This window comes from Aquila chrysaetos, chromosome 5 (assembly GCF_900496995.4).
Source record: "Aquila chrysaetos chrysaetos chromosome 5, bAquChr1.4, whole genome shotgun sequence".
NCBI classification, from domain to species: domain Eukaryota; kingdom Metazoa; phylum Chordata; class Aves; order Accipitriformes; family Accipitridae; genus Aquila; species Aquila chrysaetos.
Window position 1 is genome coordinate 41,965,220 of NC_044008.1, and position 19,108 is coordinate 41,984,327.

Sequence of the window (19,108 nt, forward strand, 5' to 3'; positions counted from 1 at the left end):
AAAAATTAATACTGGAAAAAAAACCAAACAAAACACACACATACACACCACAAGTTCACATCTCTTGGGCAGGATCTATAGTGTATTACTTTCTGATATTCTGACAAATAAATGGTATGTGAAAGGCTCACCAATTTGATGGAAGGAGCAACTAAAACCAAACAACAGTTTTTGCAATTGAAAGGTTAGGTTCTCAACATACCCCAAAGCAAACAGAAGCAACTCCAAATCACATAAATAGCATTTATTTAAAAAAGTTTCTGCTAAGTCATTTGAAATGCGGGAGTTTAGCCACAACCAGTGCTACAATACACATGCAGAAGCAGAGGGTTATTTCACAACTGTTTTTAAACAGCCAGGTCTGGAAATCAAGAGATGAAGTGCTCAAAAATATGTGTGTAATATAATGCTTCAGAAGAGTCTAAAAGTTTCCACCTTCTAGTACATAAAAAGTTGTCAAATTACAGCGTTTAAACCCTTACCAGTATGTACTGTAACTACTGCAATCCATACACACAGTATGCTGAACTTTCTCTTGTTTTTCTGTTTTCTTATGATTGGTCATAGGAATCTGTGCATCTTCATAATGCTTTTTTGCATGGCCATTCACATATCTAAAATAAATGAAAAACAAAAGGTCTTATACTTTTAAACAGTTACTTAACCAACATTCCTTGAAAATAAAAAGAAAAAAAGGCAGCCTAATAAGCATCCAGTATTTATACAGGCATTAAAATAGGCAATTCATCTGTGTGAAAACATTGGTTAGATTTTCTCACTTTTTACCCCTTTACTCTCCCACGTTGTCCAAATTAATCTCTCCATCTCCTTCATAGCAACCACAAACTGGCATCCTTGTACCAAACCCCAGGATCTGGGCCCTGAACAGCCTGATGTGCCTTCACAGCTGAGAAAATCATTAGCTCCCTTTTTCAATACCTGTAATGTGGTTAGCCCTCCATATTGCTTTCCCACATATTTTTTCTTACAGCTCTACTTTTTTCTCTACCCAGCACTCATCATGCTTGTGATTACTTTAACAGTATGCTGACCCCTACATAAAAGCACAACCATTTTAAGCTTTCCCATTCTGCAGCACTATTTAATATTAGAGCATTCTACATTTTATAAAGTTCATGAATTTGAAAGGCTCTAGGGCTTGGGGTCACATAACTGAAAAAGAAACCTAAAATCCTACAGCTCTTTTGCTGACATAATGAGCATTTTCATGCTCAAAATTTGAGATGTAGGAAATTAAGCATCTTTAATTAAAAAAGTGTCATTACAAATGCAAGAGCCCTAAGTATCAGCTGAAAATCAGTAACACTTACAAGTGCATGGCCAGACCTCAGGTGAATTCTCTCCTCCCCCATTTCTTGCTTGTTGAACTCAGAAATGCTAACCAGTAGGAACTCTGCACATGGTCCCCATGAAGGTCTTTGTATTCTACACTTGTTCTCTCACATGCAGGTGTAACTAATGCAGCTGTGTTAGCAGAATTGTTTAAGGCACTGAAGCCACAGGGTTACCAACATTGCTGTGCTGGCAGAATCCTGCAGCAATTATGTCATAACCTGAATGAGACAGTTGTGCTTGCAGGAGTTGGTTTTCTGCCTAACAACGCAAATGACAGGTTTATAAAGCTATGCTCCCACCAGAAATGCTCTGCTGCTGTAACACCATCAGTAACATTCCCTATGACCCTACCTGGAGGATGTACTTCAAGTGAAGATCTGAAAAGCTCTCTTCCTTTGATTTCAAATATTATCTGAACACAAGAACATGCCGTGTGCTTTCATGATCAAAAGTGCTCCCACTACAAGGTCTATATTACATTCTTCTCATTCAATTGTTTTCCATCCTAAGGATGGGAGCAGTTTGGAAAGCCAAAACAAGCTACATAAATAACTGACTCGATGTCTACTAACTGCACACAAGAAAGGTCACATGTGGACAGTAATAATGTTTTTTTTTTAAATTAATAACAAGTAAAATATTCAAAACTATTTATTTCACACCGTCACATAACATGAAGTAGCTCCCCCCCTCTTAGCTCTCACCAAGTATAAATTTATAAAATAAATTAATAAATAAAGAGAGAAAAAGGGGTTTGTGCTGAAAACTCTGAATAAGAGACACAATTAAAATTGTGGCACTTACTGCTATGCAGATCAAAGAAACAAAACCTGGAGTTCATTGAATCCACTTTGAAAGACAAAGTCACTAAGTTTAATGATGCCTTTCCAGAATAAAAGCACACCAGCACAGACGCTATCCTACAGATGAAAACATGTTCACATCTCAGATACTGTCTAAATGTCAACACTAACTGCATTCTCATTAGTATGTGCATCTCAAACATTTATGTAACAGCAAATAACAGCATTGACTGTATCATGCCTCTACAAATTCTTTTGGTGTACTTCAACTAACACAGACAAAAAACAGGTGTATTCTGAAGGAATTCTGATGGTAGCTAGTCCTTATATGTTATGGCAATAACTTCATTCCAAAACTACACTATAGTACATTTAAGGTATTTTCTGTCTAAGCTGGACAGTTGCTGTTTTTCTCAAAATAAGCTGTGCCAACTTTGGATTTGTAGGTTTCCAAGAATTCTTATTGGTTTAACCTAATTACAATAGAAACATCCTTTACAGAATGGACCTTTACAATAATCCACTGAATGAGCAATTCTCCAGGCACTTCATGAGCTGAGCAATCACATTCACCATATGCCTTTCTTTGGGAAAAAAATTATGTCGAGTATAATCTCTGGACTCTCATAAGGTAGCAAAGAAGTGTGTTTAGTATAAACATACAATGTTAAATGAGATCATGAAAGGTTTATTTCAAGAAATTATATATAAGGCATTCAGGAAAATTTTGAATGAACTGCCTCAGTCAAGCAACAAAGGAAAAAGATAAAGGTCTGAAAAGATTTGCACACTAACACTTTGTACTCACCTTCCACAATGGACACTTGAGCACGTCAAACAGACCCATGGACTTTTATTTGACCGGCACACTATAAAAGATTAAAAAAAAAGTATCAAATGAATTGGCTCTGATATTACAGTTGTATAACACATCCTGAGCACTAGCAATAGCTCTGCTGACTCCACCTTAGCAGCACAATTATATAAAAGAGCCCGTCATGTTCATTAACCTATATTAGGGACTAAACTAACAGACTGAAGAGCTATTGACACTAAAGCACATTAGCCTTCTGGCTTGGGTTTTAGTCACAAGCTACATGTTTACCTGTTACTTTCCAAGAAAAAATTTAATTTTTTTGTTTGTATTATATCCACATGAGGTCTACTTGATTTTGAAATACAATACAGAAATATCAGAAGCACAAGTAGCAAAAACACTGGTAAAGTTTAAAAACCTTTCTTTTAGCTTTTAATAAGGCAGTCCACAGAACACGGGAAAAAAAAGCCACAGCACTCCACTTCTGTTTCATAAAACTTGTTATACAAGAAGCCATTTTAAAGAAGATAATGCAAGAAAGCCTGGCAATCTGATAAGAAGCACAGAGAATTACTTTGCAATGCCTGATAATACACACCATTTATAAAATACGTATTCCTATGCTGCAGTGCCAGTAAAGGCTTTATCCATAAAGATTTTTACCCTTTCAGTCAAGAAGCTGAAAAATTAAAATGTAACACAGTGCTGTGCTTCGCAATCCATTCAAGACATCAGAAGATGTTATCTGAGTTTTTAGCTGTCTTCTAAGTCTAGAAAACTTAAATTAAACAAACATGGATGTTTTTAAGCTAAAGGGCTTAAAGTGAAAAAACAACAGATACTAGAAAATGATGGAACACCATCCCAGGGTAGAGTCACAGAAACAGGATATTCCAACTCCTACCCCAAGCCAGTAGCAAAGCCTGCAAATTCAGATTAGAAACAAAATCTCAATAAATAACCCAGGTAGGCAGAACACAGTAAAACAGGCAAGCAGAGCAAAATTGCCATTAGTCAAGTCAAGAAAAAGTATATGCATCTTTATAAACAACAGCCATTTTGGAACTACAACTAAATCGATATTGAATCCTCAAATTTTGAGAGGAATTCCATTTTGGATCATGTCATTGAAGAAGGGATGCTACGATATACAACACTTAGATTTGAACGAAGTAAAATTGTTAACAACTATGCATTACCACAGAATTTACAGAAATAGCATTACACTTTCAAATGCCCAACTAATATGATGAGAAAAGAAAAATGAAATGCTAAGTGAACTTCTGCAAGGGCCAAAAACAACAATAAAAAGACAACTTCGCTTATCCCAAAAATACAAAAGGGTATGATGCCACCTAATTTTTCTACACGCTATAAATAACTGCTTCTTGGAGCAGCCAGTCAAGAGTCACAGTAGAAAAACAAGACATCAGAAACATGAGAGTCTGTAAGGCCAGGGGGAAGGCGGACAAAGAGAAGAGGATTAAACCTAGTGTACATGTAAATTATTTATATTGTTATTTATTGTGGAAAAGCTTGAGAACAGCCTTCCCTGACTGGAGTCACACCTTAGAAAAAGGAACTGAGGAAACAAGCATGCACAGAAGCTGCTCCAGGGCAGGATCACCTGAGCAGGCTAATTCAGGACTTCTAGCAAAACTCAAAAATATGTTCACCAAGCTACAAACCATGGTACATATCAAACTGTTAAGATCAAAGACTATGAGAGAAAGCCAAGCTAACAAAAGTCAAAGAAGTTTCTTTATCAAATTAAATGCTAATTAAAAAGAAAAGGCAAGGAGGGGGTCAATATTTAACTGGGAGAGAAGCGACTAGCGTAGCTGTTTAGAAGAGCCAATATACTTTTCCACCATTAGATTTCACCTTTTTTAAATCAGACAGAAAAATAAACTAGCTAACACTGCTTCTTAAAGAATTGTTTTCTGGATTTGAATTCATTATTACAAATAGTTGTTGTATTTCAATTCACAGGCCCAATCCAAGGAATGTTTAAAACTAAGAATTTTACTTTTACTATGTTCACTGGAAAAAAGCACATTCCATAGAAATATTATTTGAACTAACTACTTTAAACTCTTTAGCAAAGACTCCAGAATTGTTTTCTGCAACTGGTGCAATTATTACTTTACTTGAGAAATACATTTTCTCACATGTCTCAGTTTTCTGGTTGTGGTTTTCCAAAAACAAATTTTCCTATTTCTAAAGTTGATGGGTTCCCACAACTGTGATGGTAATCTTGCAATAGATAGAAGACAGCCAGGTAGAGCTGTTTTGGCTTACATTTCAAGTTAGAAAAGTGGAAGAAGTTAGTCTAGTTTGACCAAAACGTTATCGAGAAAACCAACATTTGGCACTGGCAAATAGAAGAGAAAGGGAAGACATTAAATAGCCATCATCAATTAAAAACGGGCTAAATGGACTACTGCTTAACCTGATACAATTTTATTTTCCTGAATTACACAAACTGAAAGGTAAAAAATTAATGATAAGGAAAGAAAAGCCAAAACCATTCATTCCCTTAAACACAGAATAAGTGCTGCATGAACAAACCACTACCCTACACTCTCCTTGCCAGGAACATGAAACAGTCTTCCTAGACATTAAAATCCCAGCAGAAATCTCTCACTTTGCAATAACATTTTTGCTTTCACTGTGTTATCATCTGTGGACAGAACAGGTTCTCAACCAGTAGGTCAAAGCATTACAATGCAAACTATTAGTCTTACTTTCCACCATGTACCAGACAATTACAATTTTATATTCAGGTATTTGAAATACCTGCACTGCTTGCTTGTCAAGTGACAAATTATACTGAAGTAGTGCTCATTCTGTAAAGTTCACACCACGTTTAAGTGTTCTGCACAAAGCCAGCATACAAGTCCACCAACTCTGCACAATGCCAAACAAACAGTGTCCACTAAAATTTTCCGTCTTTCGTATCAGGGAATAGGAAAAGATGGCTCATTTGTTTGCTTTAACTTTTACGAAGAACTTTGCTCCAATTGCATCACATTAGAAATGTGTAGTTTATCTTCTGCACAAACATCTCCTCCCACAAAGAACTCGAATAACATGGAAGTGACTCCCACTAAGATTAAACACAGAAGCCAATATTAAATTTGTGACCCACAGTTGCTCTGTTCTGAGAGGATTACACAACTGATTTTTTTAGAGGTTGCTGAAGATTGTATTCTGTATTTCTCTGAGGTTGGCTTGGTAGATACCTGCATTAAAACTTGGCTCTCTAGGTATTCCTCAATTCAGATCTTGAAGCAGTTACCGTCCGTTACCTACTGTTAATAAATTAAATTAGGCTGGGATCTTCAGTTATTAGTCAGGACTCTAACAAGACAGGCACCATGGAATGCACAGCAGAAGCGCAGTCACTGCCCTGAACTGCTTATAATCTAAATTAAAGGTAGACAGTTTGGCTTCATCTGTAAAGAAAGTGCATGTTACTCCTTTCAGATATGGTACTGACACAAAGGCACTAGACTTAAAAGTAGACCAGAAACAAGAGAGACAGACAGATCCATCGCAAAACTCTTCTCAATTCAGAGCACATTACACAGCCCTGGAACTTGGCCCTTAAAACAGACTTGGATGTTCAGGACTTTCAAGTCAGACAGTTACATCGAATCGTGAGGAAAGACTCCCGGACCCATTTGTACAGGTATATATGTGTTCCCTCAATAATCAGTATTCCAATTGGGATTTGGGGTTTTATTTTTTTTAGTGCTGTTTAGAAAAAGGAGGGGTGCACTACATTAGCACCCCCTACTTTGGAATAAAGTCATGTACAACAAACATCTTAACCACATTAAAAACCCCTTAATTATCTGTGTTTGTTACACCTTATTTAGTGGTATACAGGCTAAGGAACACTGGCTGCTTTCTCGGCTTGAACTAAAGTGGCTATTGCAACAGTTACCAACTGCCTCATTTTGCTATATTTTTAGAATAGCTTCAAGTGGTTAGGCAAATATGATACTAACATGTCAAAAGAAAAGGGAAAGCAAATCTGCCAGGCCACAATGTTGTCTGAAGTAGTAAGTAATTTGCCATTTTACATCAGTATTGGCTTATTCAGAAGCTTAGAAACATAGTTTTTCATCACGTAATAGGAAGGGGAAATACTATCTTTTACTTTATCTTTCTCTAAGAGAAATCTGAATACTCATTTGTTATACAGCCTACAAAGCCCTCTGTAAATGAAGAGGAGTATCAATCCCTCCCCATGAGAGCAATCAAACACCACTACATACAGACTCATACATAACTATGGGAACATTCAGAGACGTCCCTCCAGCTTCCACTTTCTGTAAATCATCCTGATAACATTCATCAAGTTACGCCAAGTAGAATGAGTAAGATATGGTTAATCAGTTTGGCACTCTCATCACAGGGGCCCCACCCCATCTTACCCTCATGATCACTCAGATGTGTACTTATGAATCTTGACTTTTTTTTTTCTTACTGAAAACCGACTCCAAGTGCAGTCTTGTGAAGCATGAATGCTCCTGGCAAACATTGTATTCCTTACAGAAGAAAGCTGCAGATTTCCACTGTAGGAAAGTTACAACTACGTAGAAGTATACAAACAACCCGTGAAACTAATAGTATTGTTCAAATAGCACACTGCATAATTTAGAAACTGGCAAAAGAAAAAAGAAGCAGGAAGAGGAGGAGACAAACAGGAAGCAGTTTCTGTAAGGCAGCCAAGTTAAGAAACCTGCAAGATACAGTGTCCACCAAAGAACTGGCAGTAGCGCAGCCATGTGATCAACGCAAACTGGCGACTTCGCCAGTCACAGGAGCACAAGTGACCTGAGGCCATAGCTACTACAGAACTGTGCCTACATCCAAGTTTTAAAACAGTTCTTTATTACATCACTAAAGAAAAGGCCACAAAATATCAGCACAATAAGGGCAATACTTCAGTCCTTCTGTTAAGAGCACATTGAATGGAAACAAGATTAGCATCATTAGACTATTTCCAGCAGTCTCCACAGCCTTTACAAGATGGCCTAGATTTTGTTCTCAAAAGGAGCTGTACCAACACTACTATCCTACTTGTATAATTGTATGGTTAAACTACAGCAACATAATGACCCGCACAGAAACGTCTTTGGACTAAGTGACCTTTTTTTCTGTTCAGTTTATGTTGACATAGTAGGTCAGCTATACGGATATAAGCTAAACTGAAAAAGGCCACTGTTAACTCCACTCAGCATCTGCACAAGGAACAGTATTTACACAGTTGCAGCTGCACTGGTATACTGATACTGTGCTGAGCAAATTGTCCCACAAACATAAGCACTTGGTGACAAACATATATATGCTACATATGTATAGCATGCTGTATGTGTAGCATGTATACACATGCTATATGTATGCATGTGTGTATACACACACATAAATGTGCATATATAAAAAAACCCAATACTGTTATAAAGTATTTTAGAGAAATAGACTTACTTTTCCTTTCCCATACCTTTAACTTAATTTTGCCTAACAATCCCTCAGTGCCTGGCTTAATTAAGATTTGATAGCAGGACAATGTTACTCTACATTTTGCTCCTAAAAGAACCTGACAAATGCAGCAAAAAAAGAGCTGGGCAGTGTCCATTAACAACATGTGAAGAAAAAAGAAGCAACAATCCGTATATCAAAATGTGAAACCCCTGCTTTGTGAAACATAATCCTTCTGTCTGTGACACATGCCTAAGGAACCAGACTTAAAGGTGCCTCCTCCAAAGATCTGGAAGTAAAGGTGAGAGAAACTTGCAAGCAAAAATCCTGGGAAACGATCACAAGTGGTGGGAATACAAAAATCTGCACAAACATTTAACCAAAATTATGCAAACCCCTTTAGTAATAACATTTCAAATGCAAAGTTTTCAGTCACAGGATTCAGAGCGTTTCTCAGAGAGCCCACTTCCATTTTACAGACTGAAAAATGGAGAATGAGAGATCGAATAATTTACAAAAAGAATTTTAAGTTTATCAGCATAGATCAGAACTGAGCCTACTAGCCCTAAGACCTGATTCCTTTATGTCATTTTACTTGCAGGCAAGAGTAAAACATCCCAAAACTCAGCACTCTACACAAACCTTTTAAGGTGACTTGCCAAAACAGCTCTAAATTAAACACCTAAAACTTCCCATATGCTATATACCAGGGGTTATCGTGCATCTGAGAGTGTCATCTATGAAAGCCAGTATTCTAAGTACGGAATTGCTGAAGCCTATGAGAAATATCAAGGAGACAAACTTGTTGGATGTGGTCCCTCCTCTGGGCTTACATGCTGGGGTTGCAAAAAGGCTCTGCCCACCACTGGAATTTACAGCTGTAGAACTCCCTCTGGATGCCCGCATGAAGTCTTTCTGAAGACTGAATGTATCAGCTGAGTTTTCTCCGCAATTCCCATTCATTCAAGATGTGAATGCCTCAAGTTTAATGCACATACCTCCTACCCTTGGAAGACCTTCCTTCCAGACTACTCCTAAGTGCTGAGGGAGGACTGACAATTACTTACGTTAAAGCCAGCACTTCTCATAAATAAGCAGTTATTTGGGGGAACAGCAAGACAAAGCAAGAGAGAGCGTGACTTTCACCAAGCCTAGCATTTACAGCTTTTATCCAGCCTGCAGTCTCCCCAGCAATGAATGTCCATGCATTCTATATTCAAAATCCACCAGACGAAACATTCAGTCGTTAGAATTGAGACTGGAACCAAGGATTTTCCACTTAAAATGAACTAACTGTCCAAATCACAACATTACAGAGCCATGTGCATTCTTTCCTTCTGGGCCACAAACTTGGTTATAAACCAGCATGAACAATAAAACAGCTTCTCAGGGTAAAAATTAGAAGTCTTACTCGTCACAGAACAGTCCAGACTACAGGACATCTGGATATGTGCAGAATTGGACACTCTGGCACTGAAAAAACCATTTTATTAGCAAAATTAAAGCAGCCTAAAAAAAAATATAGGTATCCTCCAAGCTAAGTCAGTATTTTTACATGTAAAGATTCATAACAGGCAATATAAGGTACTTAGTACTAAGTACACATGTATTAACACATCTGATCATGTTCCTGCTTTTTGACTTCAAATTCTTTTGTGTATTTAAAAAGGCAGTTGCTACAAGTATCCACATAAGCTTTATTATCTGACCCTATTGTCCATTTACATTCAGGAGGAATCAAAAATACTCAAATGAGTACCTCAGCTAAACATGTTGGTAAAATCATAAGGCACTGCAGGCATTAACATATACAGAAGCACACTAAATCCAAGCAGAATGTTAACATTATTTTATAATCTAGGAGTAGGTTCCAGAACTTAAATACTGAGTTAAACATCTACAGTTGTTGATCGTTCGTTGTTTTTTTTTGTTTGTTTGGGGTTGGGTTTTTTGGGGGTGGGGTGGGGAGTGGTGTGTTTAAACTGTATACACATCTGGTAAGTATCTGCTCTACATTTTAAGAACTTAAGGCTAGTCAATTCCAGATGAGTAACTGTAATGAAAACCAGGTGACTGAAAAAGGAAGTAAATGTTACAAGACTATTTTTTAAACCTTTGAGTAGGCTAAAGCCCCTTTCTAAACACAGAATGCAGGAAAAAGGAACGTTACAGGCTTTGAAAACTAGAGACATGTTCTACACCTTATGAGCCAGCTGTTTTACTGTTTAGGTTTTAAAGAGTATTCCCATTTGTTTTCAAACTTCATTTCACATAAAGCTGTTCTTTCTATCCTACCCTCAGCACCATTACAAGGAGTTCATAAATGGACTGCACTTGTTCTAAACTGTTTGATATTAGAAAAATAAATATTCTATTTAACAACATTTTACATCAGTTTCATTTGTTAGATATCTTTATTGCATATTTTAGAAAAACAGCATTCTAGTCAAAATGAAACCAGACAGAAGGGGAAATGGTTTTAATTATACTATTTAAAATGTTTTGTTTCAAAATCAGCTAACACCCACGTACTAGGTGAAAAGATAAGAAAAGATGAAATTTAAATTACATTTCAATCAAAGCAAGAGAATTTACAAGAAAGCAAGTTTCCTGGTAAGCATTACTAACAATACAAAAATGTTAACCATTCTTTCAGTGCTTCATACCCTCATAACAAAGAGATGCACAATGAATAGAAGTCTCACAGCATCAAGTCTTAGCCTGACTCAAATCACATTGAAATGTAAGAGAGTTCAAACTCTGAAGAACATTCAAAAAAAGAAAGGAAGAAAGAAAGAAACAAACAAACAAACCTACCCTAACTTTACAGCTATGGAAGAAAACCAGTTATTTCTTCTATTATCTTTCAACCAAAACCAGAAAGATTAAGTTTTTAGTGAGAAAACAAATAATAAGTGACAGTGAGTGAACTTATGAAATCAACTAATATTTGTGTTCATGCGTAACGGTACATGTGGTTTCCTCCTCTTTGTCACTAAAAAAAAAGCATTGCTCAGTCTCACATAAGAAAGTTCACAGATGGTTACAGTAAACCACTCTATCGCAATGGAAGACCATATATAATTCAGACATTCTAAACAACAACTGAGTATGAATATAAAACACGGGTAGGTAAACAGTTTTTCATAGAATAAATAGGTCATTGAAGTCCCAAACACATTCCTAACATTGAAGAAAGTTTGTCAGAGAACAACATGATTAGCTTCATCCGCATGTAATTCACCTCCCCAGTTACACTCCACCACATTGGCTTACAGTTCGGTATTTTGATTATGCAATCAGAATTCCACATTGAAAAACTTGGAAGTTAAAAAAAGTATGTGTTTTTATTTGCCTATATTCTTAGTCTAGGAATGGAAAAGCAGACAGGTAGGTAAGGAAAACTTCTTTCAACCAGTGTAAACAGACATGTCAGTTCCTGAGGACACATAAAGCATGCCCCGCTGCTGCTTTTGTTATGGTAAAGAAATAAGGTCACTTAGCACTACCAATCTCACACATAGATGCTTAGCTCTCTGGCTACAGTAGTGCCATATTTTTTGCTAATTTCATCTTTCTACATGTCAAGTCAAACTTCAGGTCAAGAAATGTCAGCAGTTGATCTTCCTGCATATACCACATAAATCACATCCTACCTGAAAGCAACAGTAATAAAACATGCATTAAAGAAAGAAAGAAAGAAAGAAAGAAAGAAAGAAAGAAAGAAAGAAAAAGAAAATTAAGATGTAACACATCAGTAGCAGGTGTTATTGCCTCTATTTCGTCTTTACATTCTAAAACCAATTTCTAGTGGTTTGGCTACTTTGATAACTAACTAGTATCCAAATTTAAATACATACATACACACATATATATACTTACATATTTTTAAATTAAATGCTTTCTAGTCCTCACAGCAAAACAGATACTGTTTCTCATTATAGTAGCAGAATGCCAAGGGGAAAAAAAAAAAAATTATTCAATCTTTATGTTAGAGTGAGACACACAAATATTCATTTTCAAACAGCAGCCAGAAAAAACACAGCAAAGCCAACAGTGTAACGTAATTTTTAAACCCTTAAGGAAAGGAATCTTCTTGAGTCAGTTAGCAATCAATCGCAGGTCAAAACATTCAAGCTGGAAATAAGAGGGAAAAGAGGAGAGAGACAGCAAGAAGGCTTCTTGCTTTCTTTATATAACCTAGTAATTAATCTACTTATTTGAGTCCCCACTATTTCATTCCTACTTCCCCAATACTAGCAAAAGACACATTACTAACCATCCCTGTGAACAAAAAGGAAAGAAATCAAATGCTCAGTGGACAAAAACATTACCAAATGAAAAACTTATGAACCAAAGTTTAAAAAAATCTTTTTAAAGGGTCATGGCTATCTTGAGAAAATGCACCTGTATTTTGACATAGACAAGCAGACGCTCACTTTCACACAGAAACCTAAATGATGTACCTATGAATTACCTTGAAAAATCAGTATCTGCCTGTTTGGTATTGATAAGGACCTCCAACCCCCACCCTCAAGCCTGATAGTACCATGTCACTTTTAAGTTAAAAAGCTGTCTGCTTGCAATATTGGGGGGCAGGCTAACTTCCAGAATAATCACCTTATTTTGCCAGGTTGCCTGTGCGTATTGTGATTAGATTCCAATGGGTAACAAAATCTGTCAAAGAAATTTCATAACTACATTTACAAGATCCAAAATTACACAACATATTCCAAAGGGGGGAAAAAAACCCCAACCACTAGAGGACTGCTCTGACATACCAGTTAAGATTGCTGAATGCTAAGCGTATTCATCGTGTCACGTACAGTTTAAAACACCCTCTTATAATCAAAGAAATGAATCATTAAGGACACAAAATCTTGCACTGCTCCCATAACAAGGACACCATAAAGCAATGAATATTTTATCAGATGTAATTCTAATTCACTCTACAATAAAAACTGTTTCCTCCAACAATCTCAAAATAAAAATCAGAAAAGCCTTAACTAGTTTTCAGATCTACATTTCTGATTAAGTTGCACTTTCTAACTTCCATGGATTATTTTAATTAATGGCCTTTAACCACTTTTTACCTAGGTAACAAACGTTTGTTAAAACAGAAAACAAAGCATGAACAGGTTACTAAATGGAGTGGCACTGATCAAATGAGAAATAGCTCAAAGCTTAATTTCATTCCAAACATTGGGTCTGAAACTTTCACTCTATGAACCTCAGACACAGATGCAACAAAAAAATTAACTAGTCTAACCCTGTCGGCCTTAGTACCTTGCAACAATCAGAGAATCAAAGAATAATGCATTGATCTTGTTTAACACCTGGACATATTGATGGTCTTGGGAAAGGCAGGTGAAAATTATTATCCTGCTTACATTTAAACCAGCTGTAATGAGATTTGAACTAATCTGTGGATAAATCAAGAGTCTGCCACGCACATGAGTCTCTCTCCTACACACTTGTGTGTGCCTTATATATCCCACTTCCACAAAGCCTCAGACTATCCTGTCTCCTTACCATATGGTATACTTTGAAGAATATTTTCAAAACATTGGTTTTTAGTTAGATCATAAATACTTTTGAACAGTCAGTAATAAAATTTGTCCTTCAAAGTTTATAGTCAAAATCGTCATGAAGATTAGATCTAGTTTCTAAACAAAGGCACTGTATTAAATGTCTGACTACCTTCCTCTGAAGCAGCCTCTTTCCTCAGCTAACATTCAAGTTTTGTGACTGATTGTGATTCTGTTGAGTAGAGAGTACAAACATATTTTTGAAGAGAAAATCTAGGAAATACTAATCACCATCAACTTAAGTTTATTGACTTTTAAAAGATACCAAGTATGTGAAAACAAAGACTCCCCTTTTTTGTAATTAAAAGGACAATTATGAGCTTATGAGACCGAAATTGAGACCCTTACCCCATCTTAATAAGCGTGCATCTTCTAACAGAATCAGTTCCAAAGCACTATGCTCTATCACACAGGCAAAGATAACTACTGCCCCCATGGTTAGCTCATACATCAGTAACCAATTCAAATGGAAAAAAAAAAAAAAACCAACATCAACAGTTTTAAGGAAAACAAGGCTGAGTCTGAAAAAAACCCAAATCTAACAACCTTTACTTAAAAAAAGACAGCCAGGGAATTAATTTAAGGAGATATAACAACCTATAAAGTCTGCAGAGTTACTAACAAGCATTCCTGCCTTGCAGTGACCCAGAGAAACAGATGAAAGACTACCCAACTTTGAAATTGACTGAATTAAAAAAAAAAAAGTAATTTTTTTTACGTACTTATTTTGTCATTTACATTTCAGAATAAATCTGGTAGTTTCCAGGCCAAATTAATTTTCCAGATGTAGGGTGACAAATAACCCTCACACATACAGACCATTAGGTCCACACACTGTCCATGAGCTTACCCTGAGTCTACAGCTGACTGAACAGAATTTTTCACAGGAAGAAGGCCCTACCTACCCTTCTCCAGTTTCACTGAGTTGTCTCTGCTTCTCCTTTACTCTAGTAAGAATGGAAGGAAAGAGGAAATTAGGTCCTCTAGTAATAAAAAGGAAAAAACAAAAGGAGAGACAAATACTCATGGAGACAGAGAAGAAACACAACGAGGAGTTGAGATGAAAAGGAAAGCCAAGACGGTTAAAGTCTGTGTACCTGAGCTTTTACAGTGTATTTGTTTTGGCACTGACTGCAACAGTCCAACGCCAAAAAACACAGTGTGGCAGAATGCTGTTACCTACCCCAGTGAAAAGAGAACAGTGTAACTGATTTAACTGAGAAAACAAAAACAAAAACTGAGGGGGAGGGGGGCAAACAAAAAAAAAAACACATCAAAAGCAGTCTGACCCAGTTCAGTCATGCTCTTGAAAGTTCTACTCGGCCAAAAACATTTGCTCTCACATATAAATGAAGTATTCAGTGATATTCAGGGTTATTCTGAACTAACTGAATTTCCTAAGTAATTTAGTACATTACTTCAAACACAGAAATAATGTCATTAATTCAGCATGTGGATTTCCACCATAATCATCGTTCACTAGGCCTCAAACAGCTTCCTCGTGCTAGCTCTCCTCTGTACTTTTTATGGTCCCAGCGTCATTTGCAAATGCCACAATATATGTTTCTGACCAACTGTGAAATTACAGCTCTTACTCAACAGAACTTAGAATGCAAGAAACAGATGCCAGGCAAATATATTTAGCATTTACAGGAAATACCAGTCTACAGCCAGAATTGCTATTCAATATCTAACAAAATTATGTTATTTAAGAAAAAAATGTATTCAGCTGACAGTGATCTGGAAAGCAACAGTTTTAAGCATACTTCAGAAGTACAATTCTCCTTTACAAAAATAAAAATATAAATCACCAAATCTCCCTTTCAGCAGACACAATCCTATCTGTCTGCAGTTGTTCTTCTAAAGAAAGAACTTCAAATTATACAGTGAACAATCAATGAGTTCAGTGAGAACTAATGAATCCTCAACCACACAGAAAATAAAAGTTGGAAAAACACTTCAGACTTGCACAGGTGTGCTTAGAAGATTGCAATCTCACTTAGGTGAGGCATGAATCCCTGTGGTTTCATGAGCCTATGAAAAGTTGTTGAGAAATACCACATCTGAGCTGTTCCAGAGTACTTTTCGTAATTACATGATTTGCACAACAGTGCTGAAGGTGTGGCACATCATACAAATTCAACTGATTCAGTCTGTGACACTTTGCAGTCTTGCCAACGCCTCCAGCTACTCTGCTTCCAACTTCAGCAGAAGCTTCAGAAATTAAAGTGCATTGAAAGACTGTACTGTAATTGGAATTAGCAGACATCTGCATACAGTATTTCACGTGACAGCACTGATTAAAAGCCATTTTCAGTTTCTGTACAATTTCTACATTATATATTCATCTCCTCTCTTCTCAAATGCCCCATTACAGTAACAACAAAAACAAACTGCCTCTGGATCTGCAAAAAGGCATTCTGTGCTCTCTTTTGATAGTCTTAGAGCTCCTCAAAGCAAATGCGTGCCGCTTTCTGCATCGCTTACTGTACAGAGCACGCTTGACCGGACTAAATACTCAGGGGAAAGCATGCCATTTTCTAAACAGGAGTGCTTAAACTCTCAGACTTCCAAACTACATAACAGTAACATAACAGACATTCTAGAGACACTTAAAAATGAACATACATCGTTACTCTTTAATTTGGAGCAAAAGCATTCATACTTGGATCAACACACTTGTCAACGCTTCCTCTCACTGCTTTTTTAAGAGTCTTCCTTCATCACAAGGCCTCCATAACAACTCTGTCAGATAGCTTCAAGGAGAACTGATTTAGGCCAAAAGAGCAATTCAGGCTGGTGCACATGCTCCTCTGATCAATTCCCTAAGTTCAGTAAAGCTACCTTCCAAATATCGTCAAATGCAACACCCCTCCATTATACGATGACACAATATTCAATATCAAATAAGAATATTAAAAAATGCCTCCATATTACCTTGTGAAGTTAATGTTGCAATCAGGAGAGTTTTTGTGGAGAGGCGAGAAAAAGGTACTTAACCAACAGGCATCACTCAGCATGACAATTCCAGCCCCTCAAATCGCAGAAACGCAAGATAATGATAAAAATAGCCACTGGCAGTCTCAACCAAGAACTCGCTCTCCAACCTATTCTGCAATGTTTTGCTATCACTGGCAGGTCATGTGACTGCCAGAAAGCTTCCTGTATCAGTATCTTCACTTACTCTCCTTTTCTGGAAAGGTCAGCAGCAACGCGGAACAGGATTGACGACAAGTTCTGAATCATTTTGAGACAACGTGCTTGATGAGAGATGCCTTATTATTACAGACTGGAGAAAATTACCTTCTAAAGATTTTTCTCCAACTGAGGCAACACCAACAACAAAAACAACTAAGCCCACAGAACCTTAGAAAACAGCATCAAAAGCAATAGAAAATGCATTAAATTGACAAGATATACATGGCATTTTCTCTCTTTAATTTTATATTACCAAGTTGCAGCAAAACCAGAAAATAAGAAATGGTATTTATTGTGAATTGACAGAAACAAGTATTACACATCTTTAAAAAAATTAATCTCACTAAAATGAGCACCAACAAGAAAGAGACAGTACTCTATATACCATTAATCACATATCACTAGCTGGAACTGAAAAGGAGGGCACTACATTTTACTATACTAGTAAGAACGCAAAATTCATTTTTAAAAAGAACAATTTTCATTTGCTTTAAATTAACAAGAGCCTGCTATTTGTTCGTTGGAATGTTCTAAATTCAATGCACCTACCTTTTTCCCTATCCACTTGTTAAGAATTCAATAGTTATCTATGTGAGTATTGTGTGACTTAATTTTAATCTTAATTTTCTTAAAAAGCATAGCTAAGAGAGACACTCCCCTAGACATGGTATCCTCATCAATCTATTCAGCTCCCCAAAGTGTCCGGCACCTTCTTCCTGCCTCCCAGCTGTAATAAATCAGTTGATTGCTCAGCAACTGGCTCTCCCTGTAAGTGCTGCTTTGGGAAAAACACCTCTGAACAACAAAGAAAAATTTGTTTTAATTGCTGAACTTCTTTGTTGAGAAGCAGCATGCCTAACAGGGTCCTGTAGCTGTAAACTGGCTAATTTTTGAAGTTGGAAAGTCATATTAATACCTGAGCATATATTTTTAGTTTTGACAATTTTGTCTTTTTAAAGTTCTCCAAAGGGTGGTTCCCTACTGCCATATGCTTCTGGTTGACAGCTTTGCTTACCCTTGATACTCTGAAGATAAGAGCTGGACCTACAGCGTTAGACGACTTGTCATTAATTTTTTTTCAGTAAAGAAACATTAGGGACAACAGATTTTCCTGTACTCCTCCTTTCCTTCTAATCATTCTCCACATTATTCCACTGTAAAGTGTACTCCCTCTAAAATCAAAAGCATTACAGAGTAAAATAACTGGTTTTGCCAACGGAAGCAGCGGCACTACCACACCTTGGCTCCAGGAAACTGCAATCAGGGAAGAACTCAAGTAAGCAACAGCCTTCCCACACGAAAGCACCGATACTGCGAGACAAAGGACAACCATCTTTCCTTTAAAAAAAGGAACACCTTAAAATATATCTAGGATTTTGGCGCTCCCCGATCAGTCATTCCGGAACGAGGCTTTCTCTCCGGTGCCCATAGGCGCAAGTCACGCTGCTGCTCAAAGTGGGGCCTACTTCCTATGTTAAACGCACTTGGTCGTGTCTACTTTCATACCGAGCATTAACTAAACACATTACAGTTACAGCAAACAAAAACACGTACCAAAAATGACAGCAATCATCTGCAGTTATTTGTGCAGAAGCGTGCGATGATCCGTTAGAAAGCTAAATTTAAAACACCTTGGGCATGGCACCTTTAAAGGAAAAGCCCCTGAACAAACAAGATCATGAGAGGGACAGTACTGAAGACAGGATAAATTTCAAAGACGGTAATTTGCATTATTAAATCAGTGAGCAAAGTACTAAAAAAAGATGACCTCTACACTCCTACGGACCCACACAGCACAGTAGCTGAGCATGACTCCCAGACCGCCCACAGACCACCTTCACTGAGCTGCTCCG

General features: G+C 37.0%; 1 protein-coding gene across 4 annotated transcripts in view; it reads right to left on the reverse strand.

Moving 5' to 3' along the window:
- The window catches only part of USP3 (ubiquitin specific peptidase 3), a 46,725-nt gene that overhangs the window by 26,561 nt on the left and 1,056 nt on the right, over positions 1–19,108 (reverse strand). The window contains exons 1-3 of one of the 4 annotated variants that reach the window (XM_041123493.1): positions 18,495–18,603; positions 2,968–3,028; positions 483–614 (exon numbers count right to left, since the gene is read on the reverse strand). In XM_041123493.1, coding sequence (XP_040979427.1) covers positions 483–614; positions 2,968–3,028; positions 18,495–18,588 — 287 coding nt within the window. In that variant the 5' untranslated portion in view covers positions 18,589–18,603. Of the gene's footprint in view, positions 1–482; positions 615–2,967; positions 3,029–14,405; positions 14,509–16,994; positions 17,174–18,494; positions 18,604–19,108 lie in introns of those variants that run through there. The other 3 variants (XM_030014167.2, XM_030014165.2, XM_030014166.2) reach the window with 3 other exon arrangements.